General features: G+C 44.9%; 4 protein-coding genes across 9 annotated transcripts in view; 2 read left to right on the top strand and 2 right to left on the bottom strand.

Annotated features, from left to right (window-relative positions):
* raph1b (Ras association (RalGDS/AF-6) and pleckstrin homology domains 1b) overlaps positions 1 to 12,806 on the top strand; it is a 48,629-nt gene extending 35,823 nt beyond the window's left edge. For all 4 annotated transcript variants that reach the window (XM_030072335.1, XM_030072325.1, XM_030072315.1 and 1 more), the window contains 10 exons: positions 1,228 to 1,305; positions 3,315 to 3,474; positions 3,962 to 4,083; positions 4,509 to 4,574; positions 4,702 to 4,845; positions 6,042 to 6,152; positions 6,293 to 6,391; positions 6,562 to 6,682; positions 7,393 to 7,529; positions 7,752 to 12,806. In XM_030072335.1, the coding sequence (XP_029928195.1) occupies positions 1,228 to 1,305; positions 3,315 to 3,474; positions 3,962 to 4,083; positions 4,509 to 4,574; positions 4,702 to 4,845; positions 6,042 to 6,152; positions 6,293 to 6,391; positions 6,562 to 6,682; positions 7,393 to 7,529; positions 7,752 to 10,526 (3,813 nt within the window). In that variant the 3' untranslated portion in view covers positions 10,527 to 12,806. The remainder of the gene's footprint in view (positions 1 to 1,227; positions 1,306 to 3,314; positions 3,475 to 3,961; positions 4,084 to 4,508; positions 4,575 to 4,701; positions 4,846 to 6,041; positions 6,153 to 6,292; positions 6,392 to 6,561; positions 6,683 to 7,392; positions 7,530 to 7,751) is intronic.
* Positions 12,807 to 13,021: 215 nt separating this feature from the next.
* On the bottom strand, positions 13,022 to 16,139 carry spp2 (secreted phosphoprotein 2). 2 transcript variants are annotated; one of them, XM_030072377.1, is made up of 6 exons: positions 15,856 to 16,139; positions 15,641 to 15,768; positions 14,966 to 15,088; positions 13,923 to 14,030; positions 13,533 to 13,587; positions 13,022 to 13,369 (listed from the first exon to the last, which is right to left on the bottom strand). In XM_030072377.1, exons 1-6 carry the CDS (start codon positions 15,905 to 15,907, stop codon positions 13,257 to 13,259), a joined length of 579 nt encoding a protein of 192 aa, XP_029928237.1. In that variant the 5' UTR covers positions 15,908 to 16,139; the 3' UTR covers positions 13,022 to 13,256. The 2 variants fall into 2 exon arrangements, with proteins under 2 accessions (XP_029928237.1, XP_029928244.1); XM_030072384.1 differs by having other exon boundaries at positions 13,022 to 13,390; positions 15,856 to 16,138.
* Positions 16,140 to 16,732: 593 nt separating this feature from the next.
* On the top strand, positions 16,733 to 22,495 carry LOC115373785 (carboxypeptidase B2). Of its 2 annotated transcripts, XM_030072367.1 has the most exons (12): positions 16,733 to 16,946; positions 17,091 to 17,175; positions 17,291 to 17,412; positions 17,514 to 17,616; positions 18,436 to 18,537; positions 18,646 to 18,750; positions 18,855 to 18,968; positions 19,367 to 19,469; positions 19,684 to 19,886; positions 20,037 to 20,121; positions 21,429 to 21,628; positions 22,300 to 22,495. In XM_030072367.1, exons 1-11 carry the CDS (start codon positions 16,870 to 16,872, stop codon positions 21,626 to 21,628), a joined length of 1,299 nt encoding a protein of 432 aa, XP_029928227.1. In that variant the 5' UTR covers positions 16,733 to 16,869; the 3' UTR covers positions 22,300 to 22,495. The 2 variants fall into 2 exon arrangements, with proteins under 2 accessions (XP_029928227.1, XP_029928221.1); XM_030072361.1 differs by lacking the exon at positions 22,300 to 22,495 and having other exon boundaries at positions 16,734 to 16,946; positions 21,429 to 21,760.
* On the bottom strand, positions 22,486 to 27,096 carry alg11 (ALG11 alpha-1,2-mannosyltransferase). Its single transcript, XM_030072349.1, has 5 exons — positions 27,006 to 27,096; positions 26,389 to 26,610; positions 25,912 to 26,283; positions 24,526 to 25,091; positions 22,486 to 23,723 (listed from the first exon to the last, which is right to left on the bottom strand). Exons 1-5 carry the CDS (start codon positions 27,050 to 27,052, stop codon positions 23,440 to 23,442), a joined length of 1,491 nt encoding a protein of 496 aa, XP_029928209.1. The 5' UTR covers positions 27,053 to 27,096; the 3' UTR covers positions 22,486 to 23,439.
* Between the last annotated feature and the right edge of the window lie 194 nt (positions 27,097 to 27,290).

Here is a 27,290-nt window from a genome sequence, read left to right as displayed (position 1 = left end):
CTGGTTGGCTGACCCAGCACTCTACTATTTTTGTGGGGATTATGTTCCATCAATTGGGCACGCTCCCAAACCTCTGCATCTGTTACAGACAGACACACACACAGAGAGAGAGAGAGAGAGAGAGAGAGAGGGAAGCAAGGAGGAAGAGAGGGTCGGGGGTTGGAAGAGGGAGGGGCTTCCCACCCTCCTCCCTGCTGTCTCACTTGGGGTTTTAGTCAAGTTGTGTGCTCCATCTCGTGCGCACATGTGTGTGTGTGTGTGTGTCCGTGAACCTACGCTGTCACAAAGTCCTGACGATTAGCACAGTCCTGGTTGGCTCGGCTGCCGTCGCCGAAGATGTTGCTGTCGTCGAACACTGTTGAGTTTTGTCTTCACACGTTGAGGATAACTGTGGAATAACTCTTTACATTTATTGGTGGCAAACAGGGAAATTCAGTTTCCGCTGATGTCTCATTTGTTTTGATGCTCTGGTGGAAAAACAAGCGAGGAACGGTGGCTGTTTTCCTGTAAACAAATTTTGGACGTATTTGGATGTTTCTTCGTTTTTTGACACCAACCTCTGAGTTGGACGTGTGCAGGAGTGTCATTGTGTCTTTGAGTAGAGGGCACAGAGGCTTTATGAACTGATCTTATGCTCATCCGCAGCCTGTCGCCCTTTGGGGATCCTCCACTATTGTTTCCCTTCTGCTGTGTAAAGAGATCAAAGGGAAATCGCAGCCGCTCTATACGAATACAGTATGGACCCATAGACAATAAGTGTGGCACCTTATTTGATTGAACACTGGACGAATGTCATGGTAACGCTGGTTTAGGATCACGGCGCCAGGCTTATTTGCGTGTGACAGAACGCTCACGCACGTGATACGAGTCGCACACACACTCAACCTGCGAAATGGAGGTGATGGCATCTTGTTGGAGGGGGCAGGTAAGCGATCCTAAGCCATGAATGGAAACGGATTTGGCTTTGCGTTTGACACCGTGCGCCTGAGATGTGTCCGTTTAAACGCCTGAGACGGGTGTTTGCTAATTGATGAGGTTGTGCGTGCATGATGTCTTATTCTAGCCAGAGGAACGCTGAGAGACATGAGTGGAGAAGATGAGGAAAGGGCAAGAAATCAAAAGACTCCCGCCGGTTTATATGGGGTTTGTGTGTGTGTGTGTGTACGCATTTTTGTCATTGTGTGTGTGTGAGAGCTGTATTAACTATGCTTCTCTATGTCCATTTAGGAGGAACAGGCTGCCAAATTGAAGGCAGAGAAGATCCGAGTTGCCCTGGAAAAAATCAAGGAGGCACAAGTCAAAAAGGTAGGACTACCTCTTCCCTTTGTCCACACACACACACACACACACACACACACACGCACATGTACACACACACAGTGTCTCTTACAGTCCATACTGTCTTGCATTTAATTGCTGTCATGTCGTATTCACTGCATGCTGCATTTCTTTGTGAACTTCATTCACAGTGAGGCGGTGAAGTGCAGAGAAAATAGGTCATTGCAGTGTTTGATTATATGTGTGTGTGTGTGTGTGTGTGTGTGCGCGCATGTCTGCTAGAGAAGGGAGCGAGAAATCAAACGGAGGCTCCAGAAAAAGAGAGGGTGTGTACTGTAAGACAATCCAGACACATTCTGCATGAGATGCCTTATTTATCAATTTTTTTGGGGGGTGAACAGCTGAGACGCTTTGCTCCATTGAGAACCATAGTGTGTGTGTGTGTGTGGTGTGTGTGTGTGTGTGTGTTGGTGGGGGTTGCTCTTTGGAGCCCATTGGGAAGTGAGTACACGGCTCCACAGGCAGGCCATTTTCACCAGTGTTTCCGCCAGTGAATGACCCGTCTCTGTGAATGACCACAACGGCGTCGAGCAGAATGGTGTCCTTTTATCCGCGGTGAATAGTTTGTGTTTCGATGAACAGGAGGCGACTTGACACTGCCAGCGACACACAATATGACAAGAGAAACTCGGGTATAGCTGCCACATAGAAAACCATTCATCCGGCACAGTTAGGATACTGTGGCGTGTTAAACTGTAAGTGTTGTGCCTGTCAGCGTTTGAGATGACCAGCCACGGCTCATAATCGACTGTACAGTTTATTGTATTCATGAAACGGCTGTTCAGACAATGAAGACAGGATCCTTTTGTTTGGGCTGTAGATTTTGGATTTGCTCTTATTTGTGAGGAGGAGTCGAGCCGCAGGATTTTGGTCTGATTTTACCGTTTTTTGCAGACTAGGGGGATTTTTGGGGTCTCTCCTGTGAGAAATGTAGGTCAGACTCCCCGAGCCTGGGACGCGCAGCCCTGCCTGTGCTCTCATTGGCCCAGACACCCACTCTTTCAGCTGCACCGACATGCTGATTGGATATCCGGGTCCCGGTGGGAGGGGATTAGCGGGAGGCCACGGATTTATGGGTTTTATTTGGTTTCACGACAGGATGCGGCTGTGCGACGCAGGATTTGGCACATGTGTGTTTGTCACGTTCAGCTTAGTTTGAGCCTGTCTGGTATGGAGGCCATTTGGTCATCCTTGGATGGAAAATATTGGCTATATTACTGCGTATTAGGCTTTGGTGGCTTGTATACAGTACAATGTGACTCCAGTGAGCCCTCCAACAATTTAAAATATTCCAGATAAGCCTTACAAATAAATGATTGGACTGAATGCATCTAGCCAATTTAAATAATTATTATTATTTTTTAATCTCCATGCAGCTTTTCAGCTTGAGACGGACCATCATCACAAAATCTTAAAAACTTTATTGGTGTGATGAAATCACTGTAGGGTACATTTAAACTGTGCCTGCCTCTTAATATTATTTTATTGTTTCAGTCACTGCAGCAGCATTAGGTGTGCTGACGTAAAACTGTATCATTACACAAGTGTTTTAGGAGATTGTCTCATTTCTTAAGTTGTGTGTTAAGTGATAAGACACCAAAATAATGTGACCTTAATCGATTGAATCGATCGATGAACCAGAGGGGACTACTTTCCCTGTTGCCATAGGAATTAAATGTGGTTAGTGGAAGTATATTCTAAAAATAACCTTGAGACATCACCTGTATCAAGCAAATACATATATATTATTTATGGAGGAATTACAGATCATGTAATAAACACCAACTTTTACTCATTTCCAATGTATTTTTTAATTATGGATCATGTTTTCCAACTATCACTCAACATAGTGTATGGTAAAGAGTTAGGGTGAGTAACAGACTGGAACACATGGATGATTTTGATGCTTATCGTCTAATAACGCAGTCGACCGACGGGCTAGTCTCTGACCATCACTCTTTCTCCTCTGCTCCCAGCTGGTGATCAGGGTCCACATGTCGGACGAGAGCTCCAAGACCATGATGGTGGACGAGAGGCAGTCGGTCAGGCAGGTGCTGGACAGCCTGCTGGACAAGTCGCACTGCGGCTACAGCCCAGACTGGTCCTTGGTGGAAACCATCAACGAACTGCAGATGGGTAAGGGAGGAGCAAGGGACACCTGAGTCAAATAAACACTGTTTATGGTTGGCTTTAGTCTGCGAGTTGGGCGCGGTTCGCTGCAGGGAATGATGCAGTAACTGTCATAAAGTTCAGACCACAGTCGAGAAGTACTCCCTTGTCAATTTGGTGTATTTTTCTGTGCATGAAAACATACCTGTCACTGGATTGTCCTTTTAATCAGATCCAGTTTACCTGCTACAACCCTGACTCAGATATTTGTCAGCAAAGTAGGTGACAAATGTAAACTGTAATTATCTTTCATCTGTGAAGAGTTGATGTTTGTGCCTGCAGGCTAGTCAAACTCACTGTTAAAGGTCCTACCCCGCCCAAAAGAGCAAAATTCCCCGGGGGGAAGAAATGAGGTGCATGTTTGGCAAGTCAGCAGCACAAACTGCACGTGTCATACCTTTTCTGCATCTCATTCTCACTCCCGCTCTTCGGCGTCTCAATTTTGCGTTCTCAGAGCGAATCTTTGAGGATCATGAGAATTTGGTGGAAAATCTGCTAAACTGGACCCGAGACAGTCACAACAAGCTCATGTTCATCGAACGCATTGAGAAGTACGCCCTGTTCAAGAACCCTCAGGTGACTCTCCATTTCATATTTGTAAACACACACACACACACAAACATACACACACATAGACACAGGAAAGTGAGAATATCCCATCCTCTCAATACACTCAGTGGCTGCTCTGTCTGTAAATGGTTAAAGCATATGCCATGTGCATAAACACATCGTTTATGCATGCTGAGTGGCTACAGTGCCTAGAGAGCTAGAGAGAGTGAACCAGAGTGTGTGTGTGTGTGTGTGTGTGTGTGTGAGGGGTTGGAAGTAGGTCAAAGCTTTAAGGAGTGAGTAAAGGTGAATAATTTATTTAACATGAGAAGACGAGGTGAAGCAGCTCGCCTGGCCCTGCTGCCTCCAGCTCCCACCCCCCACCCCAACCCCCCCCCCCACGCTCTCTCGTTCCTCTAATCCCCTTTGCTGTTCCTCTCATTCTATCCCAGAACTATTTGTTGGGGCGGAAGGAGACGTCAGAGATGGCTGACAGGAATAAAGAGGCTTTATTAGAGGTGAGAGATGTAGAAACACAAATTCTGCATATGATTTACCGCCTTATCATTTCAATTTGTAACGATGAGGAGGAATCATCACAAGATGCATGTGGTAATGTTGATTTTGTGTGTGTGTGCCCCTCAGGAGTGTTTCTGTGGCAGCTCGGTGTCCGTGCCAGAGATTGAGGGGGTGCTGTGGCTGAAGGAGGATGGGAAGAAGTCATGGAAGAAACGATACTTCCTCCTCAGGGCTTCAGGGATCTACTATGTCCCCAAAGGCAAAGCCAAGGTTAGACAGAGTGTGTGTGTGTGTGTGTGTGTGTGTGTGTCTGTCATGTATGGCACATTGCTGCTGCACACAGGGGCAGTGAAAGTGAAGAGAGAGCAGACATGTGGGGATGAGAACCAGATCTGCACTATCTGCTCTGTGGTATTTCCTGTTTAGGGATCTGATAACTTTTTTTTTCAAGCTTTATTTACCCAGGGAAAAATTTGCTGAGCACATGTCTTCTGTTTTTAGCAACATCCTGCTTCACAGTGTTTCATTTACAGACCTTCGTACTGGCAACTACCACTGTCATAACATCAGGACTCGATAGCTGTAATAGTAGAGACCAGTGTTGTTTATCATTATGTTGCTGTATTTGAGCCCTGAGAGCGAATATGAGCCCTAGATTTCATACAGCACCCAAGGGCACTGAGCACTGCACTGCCTGCCTGATGTGGATATTTTGCTTTTCAAGCTCAAGCACAAAAATGTTCTTGGTAGTATAATAATAATAATATAATACTGGAAAAGGAAACGTGATAAATTCTACCAAAGTATTTAAAGCCTGTTCATAGCAATTTGACTTAAGACCGTAAACAGAATGACGGCACTTTTGAATATTAATTTGAAATGTAAACTTTACCTTTGCTTGCTTCTACATGTTCCTGCATTTTCAAACAATGTGGAAACAGTAAAAAAAAAAAAAAAATGAAGATACAATACAAAGGTACAAGCCTGGACAATTTGAAAATGCAGTTACCTGTAATTTGATCACTTGCTCATTGACTCAGTGTTTGGAAATACACATGACCCATGACCATGGACATCAGACGGCTTTATGCAACACAGAACAGCTCTGAGCCTTTTGTAACCCAACCATCGGACTGTTAGAAACACATCCACTATATCTCAACCATCTAACCACACACTTAGCTGACCAACTAATGAATATACGGAATATATATATACTGGTTTGTTTTAAATAGTCTAAGTAGACTTTTGCCTTGGAAAGAACATTTTATTATCCCAAATCTCTGAATGAAAAGTTATTTTTTGAACATTGAAAATGGTAGTGTTTTTTTCTCCATGATTTACAAAACAAGCTGAACCAAAATCATGACCCAAAAACTGCAATGCAAACCGAACCGTGTGTTTATTGCACTGTTGACACCCGTAGTGAATACACCATGTTCCGCCCTGTGTCCTCCTCTCTGCAGGCCTCCAGAGATCTGGTGTGCTTCCTGCAGTTGGACCATGTTAACGTGTACTATGGCCAGGACTACCGCAGCAAATACAAGGCTCCTACTGACTACTGCCTGGCTCTTAAGGTGAGGCCCTGTTATTATAATACATGGATTGTTTTTTCTGCTCGAAATGCCTTAAAGTAATGGAAAGTGCTAAAATATGATGATAGGATGATTCTGACTGGACCTTAACTTCTACACTGTTTTTTTACCTCTCCTCACAGCACCCACAAATCCAGAAGAAATCCCAGTATATCAAGTATCTGTGCTGTGATGATGTCAGAACTCTGCACCAATGGGTGAACGGGATTCGCATCGCCAAGGTGGGTCTAAACCCTCAGCTGTCTGGTTTGGTTAGACAATCTGATTTTAGATCAACACCTCCGATAACAAGTGTGGAAACTGACACTATTTCATCACGTTTGTTCACCGTGTGTGTGTGTGTGTGTGTGTGTGTGTGTGTGTGTATGTGTGTGTGTGTATGTGTGTATAGTATGGGAAGCAGCTATATATGAACTACCAGGAAGCCATGAAGAGGACAGAGGCGGCGTATGACTGGTCCTCCCTCTCCACCTCCAGCATCCGATCAGGCTCCAGCTCCGCCAGCATACCTGGTCAGCATACCTGGTCATATACTGCTGCACTGAGCAGCAGTATCATTAATTTCAAATAGATTACTCTTTTCATAATCTGTGTTAAGATTTTTATAGCTGTTTGTGTGAATGGAAAATTGAATCAAGCCTGTAATTTGACACCATTTTTAATGAGAAGTGTAGGCATATTTCCTCAAAAGGCATTTAAAATAATTTGACATAATTTCCAATATAATCCTCGTTCACAGTCACATTCAAATCTATCAGAATTTTAGATCTAAAATTTAGATTTATGTAATTTTTGTTTGTTTTCTCTAAATTTCTAAAAACATCCTTTTTGTTTGATGGTAAATAAAACGAAGCTCTGTGGCTTTAAATGTAGAAGATTATCTGTTGTGTTTCCAGCTCATAACCACATGCCACAATGCAAATCTTATGGGGATGTTTGCTAGTGAGTCTGATATTGCTAATGAGCCACCCTAGGCTTCAGTTTTCTGCCCTATAATCTGCTTAGACAGGGGTATGCCCTCATGTTAATATTAGCATTATAATTCTAATGAAAATTGTGTATTAACTTTAACAAAATATAAAACATATAAAGAATTGTCTAGTATATTAGGAATATATTAAATAAAAGTTATAATAATATTTCATAGTATACTGAAAATGTACTCTGTAGCATACCGTCTCATGATCACTCACAGTTGTGTGTTATCATTGTGTGTGTCCAGAGTCCCAGTCTAACCATTCAGGCCAGTCAGACAGTGGGGTGGACACAGGCTCCTCTCATGGCCGGTCCCAGAGTGTGGTCAGCTCCATCTTCTCCGAGGCCTGGAAGAGAGGCACCCAGATGGAGGAAAACACCAAGGTACTGGTTCTTTTAGTAGACAACAACTGTTGTGGCAGGGGGGGAAAAAAATCTAGCTGCAAAAATACCAGGACAGCTAGTTTTGTGTGACACCAATGTCAACTTGCCACTGATTTGTTTCAGCTTTGCATCTTTGCCCATTTCCTGTGTCCGTGTTTTCACTTCCCCATTTGACTCTGCTCTTTTAATGCATCCCCAATTCTCCATTTTTCTCTCCTACAGATGAGGATGGAGTCATCCAGAGGTGCCACACTCCCACATTCTGGTCACAGCCACCGGCATCACAGCCAACACTCAGTCGACCATCCCGCACCAACACCCCCTCCCCAGTCCCAGCCTCAGCCGCAGCCTCAGTCCCATCACCACCCTCCCCAGCATCAACACCCACCCCAGGCCCAGCACCCCCCTCTGCAGGCCCAGCCTCCACCACCACCACCGCAGCATCAGCACCTTCCCCCCCAGCCTCAGCCTCCTCAACAGGCTGCCCCACCGCCACCCCAGTCCCCCCAGCAGCCACCACAGCCCCCCCAGCAGCAGCAGCAGCAACAACTACAACTACAACAACAGCAACTACAACAGCAACTACAACAACAACAACAACAACAACAACAACAACAACAACAACTACAACAGCAACTACAACAACAACAACAACTACAGCAACTACAACAACAACAACTACAACAGCAACTACAACAACAACAATTACAACAACAACTACAACAACAACAATTACAACAGCAACTACAACTACAACAACAACAACTACAGCAGCAACTACAACTACAGCAACAGCAGCAGCAGCCTCCCCCTCCTCCTCCCCCTCCGCCTCCGCCTCCCCCGCCCCCAGTCCAGAGCGTGTCGCACCACTCTCCAGCTCCCACCATGTACAAGTACAGCACAATCACCAGGTTCCAGAACCAGAAGGCGTCCCAGGCTGCTAACCACCACAGGTTGCCCAATCACCTCCACGCCGGGGCCCAGCAGGTCCTGCCCCCGGGGCCGGTACCTCCAGCAGCGCAAGTGTCTGTCAAGCCCCAGGTCAAGCCCCAGGTCAATCACATCCCACCTGCAGCTAACGTCCCACCTCCGCCTCCTCCTCCTCCTCCTCCACCACCTTCAATGCCCACCCCCGGGTCGGCCATGGCTGTGCTAAAGCTGGGCCCTCCTAGCCCGGCTTCCCCGATGGCCTTCACCCCTCCAGCTCCACCTCCTCCACAAGCCAATGGAGTTGCGTTTCCTCCCCCTCCTCCTCCTCCTCCACCACCACCAGCTCCCATGCCCGGTGTGTGCCAACCTGTGTGCCACAACGGGCTGAAGCAGGCGCTAAAGGAGAGGTTCCCCAGCCCACCGCGGGAGCTCCTCTCTCCAAACGGATACCTTGAGGAGTCCCCACCACCTGCTCCGGCTCCACCGCCCCCACCTCCTCCCCCTCCGCCACCCCCACCACCTCCACCTCCCCCGCAGCAGTTCCCAGTGCCGGCCCAGTTCCCTCCTCCTCCTACACCCCCGCCAGCCCCACCCAAAACCTTCACGCCGGGCTTCCTCCCTCAGACAGCCCCCAAGCCCGTGTCACCTGTCTCACCATTCCCTCCCGCGCCACCTCCTGGTGCTTTGGGTGGCCCAGCCCCGCCACCACCCCCTCCCCCTCCTCCACCTGCTCCCCTGAAGAAGCAGTTCAGCCTTCAGACAGGCCACGCCTCTGGCCCGCCTCCTCCCACGCTGCCCAAACAGCACAGCCTGTCCAAGCCACCGCCCATTTCCACCGGAGCCCCTCCTGCCACCTCCTTAGTCAAGCAGATAGCCAGCCAGTTCCCAGGCGCCTCGTCCCAAGCAGCCAGTCACGCTGAGAGCCCCAAAGCGCCCCTCTCCCCACCTGCAGTGAAGGCCAAACCAAAATGGCAGCCAGGTGGTGGCCAGCAGTCGCAGTCTTCAGACTTCCCACCTCCTCCACCTCCAGAGACCAACACAGGCTTCCCTGCTCCTCCTCCACCTCCCCCACCTCCTCCCGCCCCCGTCACGGGCCCCACCCCACCTCCTCCCCCTCTTCCCCCTGGAGGCCTGGGTTCCCCCTTGAAGAAGTCCCCCACCGGCCCCTCCTGTTTTGGAATGAAGAAACCTCCTCCCACCCCGCAGAGGAACTCCAGCATCAAGTCCGACTCCTCAGCTTCCTACCAGGAGTCCAGGAGGAACCTACTCAGCAAGTTTGCCCCACAGAACAACACGCCTTCTTCCTCCTCCTGTCCTGCCTCCTCCTCCACTGGATCCCCCTCCAAGGACCCCCCAGCTGGACCCCCTGCTCCCCCCAAACCAGGCAAGCTCAACCTAGCCAACCTGCCGTTGGCTCTCCAGGCAAAAGTGGGCCAGGCCCGGCAGTCCAGTGGCGACTTCCCATCCCCGCCACCTGAGTGCGCCTACTTCCCTCCTCCCCCACCAGCCTCTGAGCTTTTGCCCCCTCCACCGCTCCCTGGCGGTGACGCCCACAGCGGAGCCCCCAAAGTGGCCGTGGTCAACCCCCAGCCACAGGCTCCCCCTCCCCCTCCGCCTGTCTCCCTCGTCAGCAACCCCACCTGGGGAAAGGGCTCACTGAAGAAGACTCCACCTCCCACGCTTGTTCGGCGTAATAACACTACCCCGGAGCCCCCCCCACTCTCTCCGCCGCCCCAGCTCCCTCCACCCACCTCCCCAAAGGGCAGCTCAGGCCAGCCCAACTTCCTGGAGGACCTCAACCGGACTCTGAAGCGCAAGTCCGTGGGCCGCCAGGGCTCGCTCAACGCCTCTCGCCTCTCAGGCAAGCTGGACCCTGCCGGCACCATGGACGACATGGCGCTGCCTCCCCCGCCCCCTGAGCTGCTCCTGGACCAGGAGAAGCAGGGCAACGGGGGGAACGGGGGCTACATGTCCGGGAACATCTCAGGCTATGCAACGCTAAGGCGAGGACCCCCGCCCGCGCCACCCAAACGTGGGGACAACACCAAACTTACCGGAGAGTGTTGAGTTCAGGAGACCAGGACACAGAAGACGGATGGATACCGAAGTGAAAATCCATTTGTGAGACAGGAGAGACGCTGACTTCACTCTGCCCTCCGAGGGTCACGATGATAATAAATAGACTGTGTATATACTGAAAGCCAAATCAGACCAAGGTCAAATAGTGTTTGCAAAAAATGATAGCAGTTGTTTTAACCTTCTTGGAGTCCTGGATTGGTGGTTTTACAGCATTGAAACAGTTCAGACTGAAGTAGTTAAATTCCACAGAAAAGTACCCAAAGTATCCAGAATTGCAGCCAAATACTTTCCTGTATTTGTCTAAAGCTTTCTGGCAATCTTTGTATTGCCCCGTGCGGCAAACCCCACCAGTCTGGTGCTTCACGCAGATTAAAATGAATACTTAACAGAATTGTGCAAATATTACTGGATCCAGGTCTGAGCCAATCCATGTATCTGCTTCTTTGCCATAAGTTTGTGCCACGTATTGGAGACAAAAAAAAAAACAACAAAAGAACTCATCAGGATCTTTCTGCTTTGGTACTGCATGGACCTCCTGTAAAAACAAGCTGTAAAACATGAAGCTCTTCTGTTGTGTGCGAACGTGAGAGAGAGAGAGAGAGAGAGAGAGAGAGACTGAGAGTGAGTATGCACACATGCATTGTGTTTGTGCATGTATGTATGATTATTATAGGTGTGAAGTAGTAAATGTTTAGGAAGGCCTTTGTGGAACAGGGATTGTTAGTTTTGCTTTTATATGAAATTATTTAATGATCGATAAATGAAAGGATTTTCTTTTTTTTTTTTTTTTATAATTCTGTCTTTTAATACCTGGTCAATAAAGGCTAGAGAGGAACACAAAAATGTTCGGGCACAATGGAATGTACTGGGAAAGAGTTTGAAATCGTTTCGAATTGACGCACATGCAGGCAATGATTCAGCAACTTGAAAAAGCTAAAAAAAAAAAAAAAATCTTCTTAAATCCGTTACTTTTTGCTTCTCAAGCATTCCTCGACTTTCTCTCCACTGGGTTACATGTCAAATATGAATCAGAAGGAAGCCTTATTCACAGATTTGCACAGATGTCAAAGCAAAAGGAGATTCTTCCAAAGACTCAGTCGAGTCAGGTCTGTGCAACTGGAACAAATTACTTTTTTTTTTTTTTAATTCAACGCAAAGAAAATAAATGTGGCCTATAATGAACTTCTAAAACTTGTGGGGAGGCCTGTGATGGTGTGTGTTAGTGGGCCGTGTGAGTTGGTGGCGTGTGTGTTCCCTGTGTGTTGGCTTGATCTTGGACCTGATCTTTTAGTTTGTATCTGTACAGTTTCAGCTGCTGCTCCCTCGTCAGTCCCCGCCGCCTTCAAACGTCACATGATGTCACAACCCAGGAAGTAGAATGTACAGATCGGATACTACGCCCGTGTGCAGTGTGCTCATTCTGTCCCCACAAGGTGTGACCCCCCCCTCATCGAAAAAGACACATTTGTCTCGTTCATGTACAGAGCATTAAATGATGTAGTCGATAACTGAAAGGCTGGAGGGATCTAGCGAAAAGCCCCAATCGTCTGACTGGCATTAGACTGAATGTTGCTTTCAACTTTGTGTGTCTATCGTATCTTGTTTCTTCATGGTGCCATTACTGTCTCGGCCCTTAGCACAGAGGGACTGAGCTCAAGTCTTGATTTTGCACCCCTAGAGTGGATCATGGATGTTTTATCATGTTTATTGCAGCAATGCCTTCATTTTTAGGGTGCTAGTGCTGTCCTTTTGAAGAACTGTGATCTATCTCATTCTCAACATGGCCTCATGTGTCAGGATGACATATCATTTATAATCACGGACCATTAACACTGGTCTTAAAATAGCTATAGTATGGCAACGGTAGCTTCAGGGCTAAAAGGTCAAGTCCCACTGCCAGTGTGCTTTGAAAGAGGTTGAAACAATAGACCTCAACAGAGACCATTATATCAACAGGTTGAATGATCTCGTAAAGAAAACCTCAATTGTAATAAGTGGTTCTGTATAAGGCCTGTTTAACATGTTATCCTGTTATCCTACTTACCCACAGTGCTTTGTTTGCCACTTGAAGGCAGTGTACCTTTTCATATAACTGAATATCATTGTCCTTCACGGGATGTTTGCTACAGTGCAGTATGTAAGTTATTGATGTGCTGACTCTGAACATGTGGAGGCCAAATGACATGAAGAAAAACATGTGGAGATACAGAGTAAATGTGTCCTCTTGCATATAAACAGAAAAATCACAATATAAATGTTCAAACCAGACCTCAACATGTGTCCGTGTCCTCTTTTTGTTTTCGCTTTTTTTTTTTTTTTTTTGTGGGCGTAGATGGAAAGTTTCATGTAATTCACTTTATGTGGACCGCTGTAATTCATTTCGTCACCATGGGCATCACAAGTATACTGATGTAAGGGGAAAATGGCATTCAGCCAGTGGACCTCGGTCTTGCACGAAGAAAGAAGAAGAATCCCAAATTATATTATGTCATTGAAAAGGAAACTTTATTTTAGGAAGTATTGTGATTACACCATTTTAGTCATATAAATCTGTGGAACCTTCAACCCTAAAACCGTCAAAAGTCTCACACACACCAGCTTTAAAAGTTTTGGGGGGAATAAAACACAAAGTGGTTATACTGTGCAAACCTTTTTTTATTATTATTTTTTTATTTATGTTTTCCCTCTGATCAGCAGCTAAAGGCCTCATTTTCTTCTTCACTCCAGGAAGTTGTTGAAATTGTCTTCTCTGGGCCGGCCCCCCGCTGGCTGGCTCTGGGCGGGGCGGTCGGGCTGGACGGGTGGTGTTTCGGGTGCAGGGGGAGCCGGGTCTGTCAGAATTCATCAGGCCTCTGGTCAATAATGTTGATGTGTTAAACGTCAAACTAGATACACAGCTAAGGAATTTGAGTCCAGTGTAAAGCTCATTGAGTTCTTGCATCTTAATTTTTTAACGGACGTGGACCTCGTTTCGATCAGTGTGCACTCACTCACCTCTGTTCACAAATGATGGGAAATTGAAGTGGTGCCTCCCTCTGCTGGCAAACATCTGTGTGTGTGTAGAATCAAAGATTGGACATTGACAAGTGTAGATGGTAAGAAATACAAATACAAGACACACTTCAGAGAAATTTTAGCCATAAATATAGCTGAAAACTGAAAATATCTATATATTTAATGAAAAAAGTAATGAGAATTGCACTGGCAAATAAAAAGCAAAAGAATGTTTTCATGTTTTTAACAGCTCCCCACTTCTTTCATTCAATTTTGACTTGCTGTCCCCCTCCGTTCCTTCTACCACTACTGTCTCCCACTCTTCCTCTCCCTCGCCTTCCTCCCTCCCTCCCTCCCTCCCTCCCTCCCTCCCTTGGTGGGTTTCCTCACCTCCTCGCTGGAGTCTGAGCTGGAGTCGCTGTCATGGCCGCACCTGAGAGAAATCACCTGGATGGCGTCAGCAGACACTCGCACGCGACTGGAGCAGGTGGAGGAGGGCTGGAGAGAGGCGTGGAGAGAGCCGGGCACACATGAGAAGATGAACAGCAAAAAAAAAAAAAACATTTCTAATCTCATGCTTTTTGATGTGTTCAAACTTTTCACAAGCCTTCAAAGTTCTTGAAACAGGCTTTTTCTGGGGCAACATATTTGTTATGAAGAAATTTGTATCCATTGCATCACAATATTATGACCTTTATCTCCTTTCCAGAGCGGCACTACTGAAGCTGTGAGGGAACCAGAGCCTTGCAAAAACAGGCTCCTTCAAGTATGTATTTTTTTTTTTTTTTAAATAGTTAATAACCACACAAATATTTCATTAGGACTTCTGACCATTATTATAATACTCTCAGGTTGTACACTGGTGTGACAGTTGCATAATGATCCACTGATAGTCCACCTACGTCACTATGCCCTTGCATCACTCCTGACTTGACCGTCACAGTCTGTCCTAATAAATCCAGTGTTGGTGCCAAAGTAAACAGAGGGCAGCTGTCTGTCAACATGTGTCTCCACTAGAATCAAGATGGCCACCGCAGCGTACGGTGATTCTGGGAATATTCCACATCTGTCATGTCATGCCAGTTTTGGATACAACCAGTGGTGGAAATACTAAAAAGTACAAGCGCACAAAAATCTGAGTTATTAGTTACTATCACCCCTCGATACAGCTGTATAAAGTTGATATCCATCAGTGGATACCTGCATAGATATTATTTCTCTTCTTTTTTTTTTTTAACTCCTTTTAAGTTGAAACAGTGAACAGAGGGTAGTATTATTAGCTAAACTGTAAATGCAGAAAAAGACTCTTCCCTCACGTTTCTGACACTGGTTTTATTCTCCATCAGGCATCAGAGAGGCTTAAACAAACCCTAAAATTGGTTTGGGATTACTATTTTCCACATTTTTCGATGCTTTTTGGTTGATTATCTCACCACAAAGAAGCCAGATTTGAAGGCGCATGTCTGAGGATCTGCTCCCGAAGTCTTCAGGCAGTCTGTCTCCTTAATGCCAAACACCATCATCAGGTCGTAGGTGTTCATACCCAGGGGTACTTTCTGGGACACACAGGATAGTTGTGATAATAATTTATCCATCACTCCCTCCACCACTACCAGTAATCATCATAAGAATGGAAATAAAGGACGTGAAATGAAAATATGCCATTTCACTATTCACTAATCTGAATGTGTGTTATATTAACTGCAAAGTAACAAGTTCAAGTCAATTTCCAAAAAACAGCTTGGCTCTCAAATCCTCAAAAATGACCTCAGCACTGATGTTGAGATGCTGCTGGGGGCCCGACTCTCTCTCAAGCATCTTAACTCCGTGATAATCTTGTCCAGTGCAGGCCAAAGGGCAAAGAATCCATTTTCACAATAGTGATCATTTTGGTATATTACATACAAGTGAGTGTACTCAAAAGAGGATTATACCCTGACAAAGAAAATTGAATTAAATCTCATGCTGGACAGAATGTATTCACCCTCTTCTGGCCTAATTAGAGTATTAAAAAGCATTTTCTTTGTTGATTTTGATCCTATTTCTCTGAACAGACATTGTATAAGAGGTAAAAATAAAAGAAGGCCATATCCTGTGTATAACCTCACCCGTTTCAGAGAGGCCCGAGTCACCCGGTAGAGGTTGTTGACGGCGTACACGGTGTTGACCTGTGCCAAAGACGCCCCCAGGCTCCTGTCTTCGATAGCTGCCGGCTCAGCGTTGTGCGCCGGTAAGCCTGCGGGGCCAAACGTCCCGGGTGAGGACAGGGTTAGTCAGCGGCGGTCACCTCCTGTATGTGCGGGTGTAACAGAGAGCCACTCACCTGAGCAGCCCAGAGCCTGCAGCAAGGCCAAGAGAAGGATGGACGTCTTCATTTTGACTAGCACCAAATTCAAGTACCTCGGCTGTGCGCTCACTGCCCCTCTAAATATGTTCAGCCTCTGTGTGAACACCACTTTCCCCACCCCCCAAACTCAATGGCCCCTACCAAAAAATAAATAAAGAATTCACCGTCCCATTCCCCTGGTCGGTGTGTGGCTCCTAACAGCTCCCAACCTTTGTCCTCCACTATCGATCCTAGGATCCTGTGCCAGTTTAAAGGTGCACTCTGATAGGAATTCATACTTTTCACGACAGTGGTGCCTGAAAGTCTGTGAATCCCTTATTTCCTTATTTCTGCATAAATATGACCTAAAATGTGGTCAGATTTTCACACACAAAACTAAAACTAGATAACGAGACAATCAAATGAAACAAATGACAACAAAAACATGAAACTCATCCATTTATTTATTGAGGAAAATGACCCCAAAAAAGGCAAAAGTATGTGAACGTCCGTGCTATTGACTTCTCCAAAAGCTAATTGGAGTCAGCTGCTTTAATTAAGGTGATGAGAGTGGGAAGTGTGTGTTGTAGAGGTGTGTGTCCAGCCGGCACACAAAGTCTGGTTGCTGACCGAGTGTGTTCTTCTCAGGAGGGTTTGGTTGGTGTCTTTTGCAAACTTACGACATGCTGCGGTGTTTTTATTTTGTTTTTTCACAATCAGTGATTAATTGTAGCAGTGAACATGCTGCCACTGCAAGAAAGAGGTTCATAATGTGTTGCCACAAAATCCTCTTGGGTCTACGGTGAAGATTTTGGAGGAAGCTGCAATAACAGGCGATAGGAGGTCCGTGTGTAATTCATTCAGAAATTTAATGCTATTCTGCTTTTAAGAGTGACCTCGGCACTTCCACCGCTGAGCTCTGTGAACAAAGTGCACTTCTAAACAAACACCAATAATCTAATCGATGTAACTATCTTGTGACAATGTTCCCCTAAATCCTCCACCATAAACATGAAGATCCTTCTAGTTTGGGCTTTTTTGACGATCTCGTACCGTCTCCCCCAGGCAGGAGAGTGTGCATCAACGCAGTAAGTTACACTGCCACGTATCCTGCAGGAATCAAGGTTTGAATCAATCATGTGGAGACACTTGATTGTTTCACAGCTGGTGTGATCAGCTCACAGCACCAAGAAGTCTCAGCTGATGCTTTGCTTTACTCCTGTGCCTCTCAGCGATCCAGTTCTCCCAGCCACCCCCTCAACACGAGAGCAGCTGGACACCTTGAGGGACATAGCTCGTCTTAAGGAACAAAATGAGGTAAAGCTCTTCACCTCAGTCCCTCCTATCCTCCTATCTCACCCGGGGCTGTGTGATGTGAACCTCATCGTTTTCAAAGTGTCTCCTCAGTTGTGTTTTGTCTGTATTCTCCCAGCTAGCATCATTGCTGCCTGGGTCGCCGCAGTTTTATCAAGTGAAGGATGTCATCCTGCGGGTTTTCTTTGGTAACGCATCTGAAGAAGATGAGGATTTGCTGCAGAGCAGCACAGCAAACCAGTACATACATGATCAGTCATTTCTGAGTGTTGCATGTATTTATTTCTGTGAAATACTCATTTAAAGCTTAGTTAATAGCCCGAATTATGGTCTTGTTTCAGGGAGGAGTTCAACCGCACCAAGGAGTTAATTGAGGCACAGAAATCCTCTGCTACCTCAGTTAACATCTCAAGTTTCTATGAGAGGTATCACCCTCTGGAAGAGGTACGGTTTACACACATGATCACAAACAGCAGTTACGTGGATTATTATCACGTGGATTATTATCACTCGTCAGGGTTCTGCAAAGATCAAAGATCAGTCTCCCATGAGAGCCTTTTTGTTTTTTATTCCAATCTAGGACCAAGAGCATTTCCTAATTTCATTTAATCTTGTAAGAAGAAAAGTAACCCTTAAAACACTACACAGTTTCCAGTTTAAACGCTTTAAACATCTTTGTTCTTGAGATACCGTCTAGAAAGCTTTGTGTGAAGCTTTGTTTCGTACTGTTAGCTCCCACTAACACAGCAGAATGGACGCACGTCTGGTGCGTTAAGACGTTTGCAGTTTTTCTTTTTTAACAGCAAAATTGCTGAATTTTAATTCAGAGAATGTGTGCCAGTGTTTCTATCAGTCCACATCCTTTGGGGTTAATGTATAACTTGTCGACAGTTTTGGACATTCGCTCCAAGAGACACATGCAAATGGCTGTCAGTCAACATTTGTCAATTCCAAATAATTACCTCTGAGAATTCAACACTAATTAACACTACAAATGTCATTTTGTTGTATACATGCTTCGACAAGACTTTGCCAGGGTGAGAGGAGGCACACAAAAATGTTGGAAAAGGCATGGCCCAGTGTAAATGGATGCAAATTTTGTGTCCAAAAAACAAAAGGACATTCCTTCTTTCTCTGTACAACAGCAGTTTTTCCACTTCAGTCCAGTGAGCAGCTGGGAAAATGGATGAATGAGTGAATTTGCTTTTGTTCTAGTGTTTCCAAGGGCAACATGCTAAAGGAAACTTAATGTGTCCAATGTAGATCTATGAGTGGATCAACCTGACTGCCCAGACGTACCCTGACAGAGTTGAAACCATCTTAATTGGCAAGTCTTTTGAACAAAGGCCACTTTATGTCCTGAAGGTACCACCGCTGTCTAGTAATCATGTGACACTATATCATTATGTTGGCTAATTATAAATATATCAACAACTATCCCTTAGTGAATATCTTTGAAATCTCTTTCTCCAGCTGACTGGAGACAAGAAAGCTGATAAGAAAGCAATATGGATCGATTGTGGCATCCACGCCAGGGAATGGATCTCCCCGGCCTTCTGCATTTGGTTTGTGCATCATGTCAGTACCACACACATCAGATCCAATTTCTGACTCGAGACGGCCGCCAACGTGGTGTTTTTGTTGTGAAGTTCATCATTTTGATCGTGGTGTTTTCTTTGCAGTCCTTGATAAATTACAAGCAAGATGGAAACATTACTGATATACTGGATAACATGGATGTCTACGTCCTCCCTGTTATGAACCCTGATGGATACAAATTCACGTGGCTTCCCATGGTAAGGAAGAGATTATCCACAAGTTTCAGAAGAGTATGGAAGTGACATCGACTCAAAGGAATACTCTGTTTACCAACTTACTCAGACTGAGAAAAGATGTTCAATACCATTTTCACCTCTGTACGTCCAGTGGTTAGGCTCCCATGGGTAGCAATTAATGTTAGCTTAGCATAAAGACTTCAAGTCTATGGGAGTCATTAGCCTAGCACCAAAGTGAAGTAAAAATGACTCCTTTTTTTTTTTTTTTAATTCAAGACATTTTAATTCAAATACACATGATACACTGTGTAAATGAAACAGCTTTGGAGTTGCTATAAGGTTTGTTTTTTCACTGTTACACAATGCTCTATGTTTATTTTTTCTGAATAAAATATTAAACAGTGTTTTCCACTTTTCAGCATTTACCCTGGAACCGGATGTGGAGGAAGAATCGCTCGTACAGCGAGGACAGGCTGTGTGTTGGAGTCGACCTCAACAGGAACTTTGATGCCAACTGGTGCAGTGCGTCCTCTGTTAACACTAATGCCCACCTCCTTCCACACTGTTATTCAACCCAGTGATAACAACTGGATTTAGAAGGATTTAAAGGGTGCCACTGAGTTCCACTGAGATTAATGTCAGACTTGAATGAATCATCTTTTTTCTGTGAAACTGAATTTTGAAGCTGCAGCATGTTTTTACTACAAATCTGACCACTGTACTCTGGCCTGTGCAGCGGAGGGGGCCTTGAATAATACATGTTCGCAGATCTACTGTGGCTCATCCCCTCATTCGGAGCCAGAGACCCAGGCTGTGACCGACTTCCTGCGCAGCCGCAACGGCTCCGTACAGATATATTACACCATCCACTCCTACTCTCAGCTGCTGCTCTTTCCTTACGCCCACACTCTGGAGAAACCACCAACTCATGATGAACTGGTACGTATTACAAAAAGAAAGGAAGGGGAGATTTGAGCAAAACTTTGCATGGACTTTCACTGGTCAAAGCCACGATTTTGCTACCGAACTTTTAGGTTTTGTTTTTGTTTTTTGTTTTTTTAAATAAGGATTTCTGTACCTTTTCAACAGAATGAACTGGTAAAAGAAGCAGCTGAGAGGATCAAAACATTCTCCGGGAATACATATGAGTATGGAGCTTCAGCAACAAGAACATGTAAGTTATTTAGTTGATATTGTAATATGCCAAATCTGTCTTTGGCATAAGAGCTTCAACCTCACATACACTATATGGACAAAAGTATTGGGCCACCACCACATTAAATCCACAAGAGCTTTTATGACGTCCCATACTAAATCCATAGGCATTGATATGGAGTTGGTCCCCCTTTGCAGCTACAACAGCTTCCACTCCTCTGGGGAAGGCTTTCTACAAGATTTTGGCGTGTCTGTGGGAATTTTTGCTCATTTATCCAGAAGAGCTTTTGTGAGGTCAGACACTGATGTTGAACAAGAGGGCCCGGGTAAAATGGGGTCATTGTGTCTCTGCCCCTTTTGGGGTTAGGAATGGGGTCAGACAAGGTGGAATCCTTTCACCAACTCTTTTTAATCTGTATGTTGATGACCTTTCTATCAGCCTTGAACACCTGTAAAACCGGTTGTATGATAGGCAATACTTTGGTGAACCATATTGTGTATGCGGATGACCTTGTGGTCTTTACCTCCTGCAGTGCTGGCCTCCAGCAGCTTCTTAATGTCTGCTCTGACTATGGTGTTGTCCGTGACATGAAGTTCAATACAGATAAGAGTGTGGTCATGATTTGTAGAACAAAGGAGGACAAATGTCTAATGTTTCTTACATTCAAATTGTCAGATAATAATTTGAGAGTACTTAGTAAAGTAAAGTATCTTGGATATCTCATTACAGACCAGTTGAAGGATGACCAAGACAGGCCGTGCTTTATATGCTCAGGCGAATAGTTTGCTTCGCAAGTTTGGTGCATGTACAGATAGAGTGAAGGTGGCTTTTTTCAGAGCACACTGCACTCCTCTCTATACTGCCCACTTGTGGTCAAATTGTAGTAAAGCAAGCCTGCGTAAACTCCAGGTAGCATACAATGATGCAATGAGAATTCTGCTGAAAAAACCTCATTGGTGTCGCGCCAGTGAGATGTTTGTGGCTGCAGGAGTTAATACACTGCAAGCCACTTTGAGAAATTTTATGTACAAATTTATATGTCGCTGAACAGCTCAGAAAATGATATAATCATGGCGTAGACAAGTATCAAATTTAGCACTACACGCTATCAGTCCAAGATATGGAAGCACTGGTATAGTTGTCTCCTGAGGGCATTGATTTTTAATTGTTTTAAGTGACTTGTACATATTGCGTTGTGAATATGTTGTGTATGCTTCTTTTATTGTCTTTTATATATTTTGTATGTACTGTCTTGTTTTTATCTAGACCATTGAGTCTGTAATAAAGTTTATTATTATTATTATCTATTCCCCTCTTTTCTCCAGATGTGGCTTCCGGTGGTTCTACTGACTGGGCCTTCAACCAAGGCATCAAATACGTCTTCTCCTTTGAGCTCCAGGACCAAGGAGATTATGGCTTCCTCCTGCCGCCGTCTCTCATATCCCAAGCTTGCCAGGAAGCTCTGATTGCTGTTGAGACAATTTCCCTCAGAGTCATTGAGAAATCGAACCGTGACAGTCAGTAGGTATGAGAGTAAATCACTGGATGGTTGTTTTTGCCATCGAAGGTAGTTTGAATGAGATGAATTCAAAATTGTACTGCTGGCTTAGGTCTAAAACCGTTGTAAGCTTTGCAAGTTAAAGGTCAATAAGGTAAATTCAACAACTTGAACCAAAATAGAACCTGGAAGGATGAGTTTTGTGAGACCTGTGGTTTAGTCAGTAGTGACCATGGATGTTTATAGAGAACAGGTAGTGACTCTGCGTCCGGCTGTTTGAGGATTGAGAGGCGATGTGGGGATATTCCACAAACCGGGATTAGCATTTTAGGCAGATAACTTTTATAACTGCTTTATCTTCTGAAATTTTGATTATTATTAGCAAACATGGATGAGTTACAAAATTTTACATTCAAGTTTTGTCTTACAGATTTAAATCACTGTCATCGGCATATGGTGAAATCTTACCTGGCTAAGTTTCTAAATCCTATTCAATTTTAGACTTTTTGCCCTCCTCTGGACATTGTGACTTTTTTCTTGTCCTCAGTTGAGGGTCTAAGGTTGCAAGGGGTCACTTTCATAATTTTTTTTTTTGTTCTCAGTGTGGGCGTTGTGAAGCCCTTTGAGATTGTAACAGTGATTAAGAGCTATCCAAATAAACACGATGGATCGTTGACCTCGTTCTGTTCTCCTGACAGACCGCTGACGTCAGAGCTCTGAGCTCATTTCAACATCGACCCGATGTTGATCTTGTGGTGCTGCGAACCAGTTTAATGAGAACAGAGTGGAACAAAACGTGATCGTACTTTTAACAGAGTCAAATGGAACAGATTCTGAATCCACTGCACTTCTAATTTATATTCAACACAGTGCATCAGAGTCCATTTACAAGTACAGCGACGGGTCAACTTTTATTGAACGATCATCACTGTGCTGTTAACAACAAATTTTCCCCATCCCCATTATATCTTTATTACATTCATCATCAGTATCAAAAATACTTCACATTTTGGGTATGCAGAGCATTGATTTTGGTTCTTGTAAACAATAAATGAAGTAACAATATCAGTGTACAATATTGCAATGAGTCTTTCAACATGTTATTCAAGAGAGCCGTCTTTGTTTCACCAGATCCACTGTGGAGGGCTCATTTGTTCCCCCAAATCCCTTCATTGATCCATTTCTCCATAAGAATATTTTCAAACAAACTGGCACTACAGACAAACAAAGATGGAATGCATCCTGTACAAAAAGAGGGGATTCAACAGTGTAACAAACTACATTTATCACTGGAAACAAAGCTTGAAATGTCATTTCATGGGACAATATCTGGATTTACACACTCCCAAATGAAGCTGAGATCTTATATTTTCATTGCTGTCACTACAAATATAATTAGATTAGGTGTTAATTTAAAAAAAAAAAAAAAAAAAAACACTGATTCTGGGCCATGTGACTTATTTTAAAAGGGTCACATTTGATTTTTCAAGGATCTTAAGAGAAGCAAGTGCCTACATAAAGATCAAGTGGACTGTCTTTTTCCTTTTAAGAATCATTCTACAGCTGAACTAAAGGGGTGGATCTGTATTGGCAATGTTTTAATAAATGAGTTAAAAATCAGTTAGCTATTTTACATTCCCCCGGATGGACACATCTGATCAGTGTTTGAGCTGCCTGGCCAAATTTTGATTTTGTCACTTGTCCTGCTGTGTAAGTGCAGCCTGTGTCCTGTTTAAGTGCATCTGATAGTACAGTGGTGCTTGAGATGTCCGCCACAGGTTAACAACACACACAAACACACACACACACACACACAGGGAAGGTGAGGAGTACCCTCCTCATCGTTCAAGTGTTCCCAGCAGCGGCTCCATGGCGGCCAGGAAGCAGGCTTCAAACTCCTGGTCGGAGAAGCGAGCCACCGACTGGCGGGCGCTGCGTCTGATCTGCAGCCTGCTGTCGGGTGACAGAGCCAGGATCCTCTCCATGGCCTCCGCGTAGCTGTCCTCATCGTCGGCCAGGAAGCCCGTCTGGCCCCCTTCAAAGGGCACCACGATGTCCAGCTTGGGCCCACCGGACTTGTGGGCCAGAATGACCTTCCCTGCAGCCATACACTCCACCACACCTGGAGGGGGAAAGCTGCTTTTTATGTGCAAATCTTTACTGAAGAGTCAGCTTGATAACAATGGATTAACAGGTGTTATCCACGCATTATCAGTGAGGTTTATTATCATTATGGGCACTTCTCGGTGAACAGCACTGTGTATACCCTTGTGTGATTTCATTTAAAGTATCATTATTTTAACAAGACAAAAGGAAGCATGTTGTCCCTCAAATGTTATTTTCCATCTGGGCCAATTGGGAAAAAATGTTTATTTGTAATGAAATTTAGCTGTATTGGAAAATGTTGGAGGGAAAAAAACTTCTGGAAAATGCAGGAAAAAGTGCTGAGATGCTCATCATCATCCTTTCAAAATTGGGGTCAAATATGACTTGCAGTATGTGAGATATGGTGCTACACATGGGCAAACAAGAAAATAATGTTGTAGTGACCTCTTTAGGCCAGCAACTGCAATTTTCAAAATGCATCCTTCCCCTCCATATCACAAAAATCCCATTAGCAGCATCCAAAAATAAATAAACACTAAATTAATCTTAAGATTCATATTGCAAAACAGCCAAGTGCAAGGAGCTTACTTTTTTTTTTTTTTAAGATAAAATGTGACAAAATAGTCCAGATCATCATTTTTAAAGTATTTTCAGTGAAAATGATCATTATGCTGCAAAAATTATCATTCCCACTGACATTGTGTATCATATGGCAGTAACAATATTGTAAAAATAATTGCCAAAGATTTTTTTTTTGTAATCATATCGTTCAGCCCTTGCCAAAATTATATAATTAGTGCCACAGTAAGGTATATTACCTATTCCAAAGTGTTCGTTCCACATGGTGTGCAGGCCGATGGTGGCTTCCCCCAGCTCTCTCTTCAGCTCCTCGAATGGGACGTTCAGTTTAAACTCCACCCGGTCAGCGACACCCAGTTCCTGGCACAGCCCCCTCAGCATCAGCACCCTGTCCTCGTCCTCCTGGTTCCTGCATCCTCCGATCAGAACCAGCCTGAGCGCCCCCCGGCCCCCTTGGCTCCCCCCTCTCTTGTCGAGCAGCTTCTTGAAAGCCCTGATCTGCAGACGGTGGTCCTTCTCGGGCCTGAACTGCCCGATAGAAACGATGGAATGGCACTTCCTGTCTCCGTCCTCTTCCAGCGGGATATCGAGGAAGGCGCTGACGTCGCAGGGCGGGTAGACCACGCTGGTGCGGTTGGGAGCGCGCCACAGCGACAGGATGTGGTCAAGCGTCCAGGAGGAGTTGACCATGACGAGGTCACTGCAGGAGCCGGCCATGCCATACAGCAGGGCGAACAGGCAGTAGTAGACCACCTTGAAGGCACTCAAGAACAAGTTGTTGGAGATGTAGTCGGCGTTGTTGAACCTAATAATCAATAACAGAGTGGAAATTAGTAACCAGCAACTCAGAGCGATGGCTTAACACTGATGGTGACATTTTTGCAAGCTAAGAATACCAGTTGGTAAAATTTCCATTTATATATGGGGTTTAAAAGTGGCAGTAAGTCAGTTTTTACCACCCCAAAACATTTAAAATGAAATTATAGCCTGTAATCATAGCAATGTCATTGTTTTACTTTCAGTATCCTTTGAAGTCCCTTTGGAAAAATGTAGTATGTCTGAAAAGAAAGGTTTTTTTTTTTTTTTTTTTTTTTAAAGTAGGTCATTAAGTTGGATTTAAACCAGATGATGACAAAGACTCAACAGAGATTTGTGTGCATGGATATTACTTTTGTTGCAATTTCAGCTCTTCACCAACAGAGGTCAGTAAAAAGCGGAGTGATTACTTCATGTCCCTTTACAGTCCTCATCAAAAGAACTGCCATTTCTTTTACTTTCGGAAATGTGTATTAAATGATTAGCTCATGTGGCACCAGGAGGCATAAATAAAAAGTTCAACCAACAAAGCCCTCAGATTTTTTTTTTTAACAATGCCGCCCCTCCATCCATCACATCAAATAAAACCCATATTTTATCTCTCCAACTCATCCCCTATTGGTTTACACTGTTGAATGATCCCTGCTCATGTTGTGTTCACCCCAGCAGGAAATACATAAAATAAGAAATATAGAGGCCATTTCATTAATCATTAAAAACAGGTAAAAGAAGCCCGCAATAACATTCAGCATTCACACACAGCTGTATGACAAAGCTGTGTGTGTGGCAGAGAGATGTTTTGTGATTACCTCGGGTTCCTCTCCCTCACCACAGACAGCATGTCCGTGCTGATGGTGGGATAGTGGACGTAACTCCCCACGCTGCAGCCGCCCAGGTAGCGGAAGAGGGGCAGGGTGAAGGCGTAGCCCATGGAGTCGATGTACAGGTCCGGCACAAACTCGGTGAGCGCCTCCCATCCCAGGAAGATGGAGCCGACGCTCTGGCCCAGCAGGGTGAAGTGGGGGAACAGGCTGGGCTCCACCAGCAGCCGGTGCTGCAGGAAGACAAACTGAACCGGCCGGGGGAGCACGATGTTGAAGCGGCGCCGGGCCCCTTCCAGAATCCGCTGGCCCGTTACGCCATGGTCACCCGTGTACACCACAAAGTTGACGTCGGCGTACCTGTGCAGAGGTTGGTTGTTGAGTCAAAACAATATTTCCAAGGAGTAAATAGTGATGTGGATTTTTTTTTGTGCAAGTGCATTTAACTTTACAGTTTAAGCTTACCTGTTCTGCAGCGCCCTGATGGCACACCAGAGCACCCTCTCTCCCCCGCCGCCAGCGTTGCAGTAAGGGTGGAAGAAGGCCACGGTGGGACGGCCGTCTCTCGCCCGCCGTGCGTTCCTGTTGGTCTGCAGCCACAGGCGCACACCCAGCACCAGCAGGACCAGGACGGCGACCAGGAGCACGCACAAAAACACCAGGGGCAACAGTAACTTCCACAGCAACCTGCAACAGTGAGAGACACGGGACTTTAAACACATGAGAGGCTGAAATGTCTTGAATGAGGTCTGGAAAAGCTCCTGCCAAAGCATATTTCTGTCACTGTAGTGTCGTTTTAGTGCATTATACATTATGGCATTCAGACACATTGTAATGACTCAGTAGTGCTGGTCTGCATTAAGAATAAAAATGCTATTTAGTACAATATGCTCCGTGTGAACTATTAACTATTATTCTGTTATGTTCTATTCTAGTGATTTCTATTACTAGGGTGAACACAGATAAAGATGCAAAACAAACAGCAGACAGCTACAATGACAGCTCATCCGTTCAAAACACGCAGGAATTATTAATCAATAGGTTTGGAAACATATTACACAACACATTCATGTTTATCTTACCGAGTTAATTCACACAAGCAGAGGACCAGCTGGTCGTGGCCCGACATCTTGCCAACAGAGAATTAACAACACAACATGCACTTTGAACCGCACATTTTCCTCACCCGCTGTTTTCCAGCAATCATTTATTTCCCTCTGGCGACACCTACTGGCGAGGAGGTATCATTGTCTTATTTTTTCCCCCCAGATGCTGATGGACTAAAATCTGATTTGTAAAGCTCAAGTTAGATGTTTGGAAATTTTTTATCACTTGTTGTGCCACTGGACTTAACAAAAAAATATGTT

This window comes from Myripristis murdjan, chromosome 2 (genome assembly GCF_902150065.1).
Source record: "Myripristis murdjan chromosome 2, fMyrMur1.1, whole genome shotgun sequence".
Classification (NCBI taxonomy): Eukaryota; Metazoa; Chordata; class Actinopteri; order Holocentriformes; family Holocentridae; genus Myripristis; species Myripristis murdjan.
Note: the sequence above shows the minus strand (reverse complement) of the source record. Positions and strands in the feature narration are given on the sequence as shown.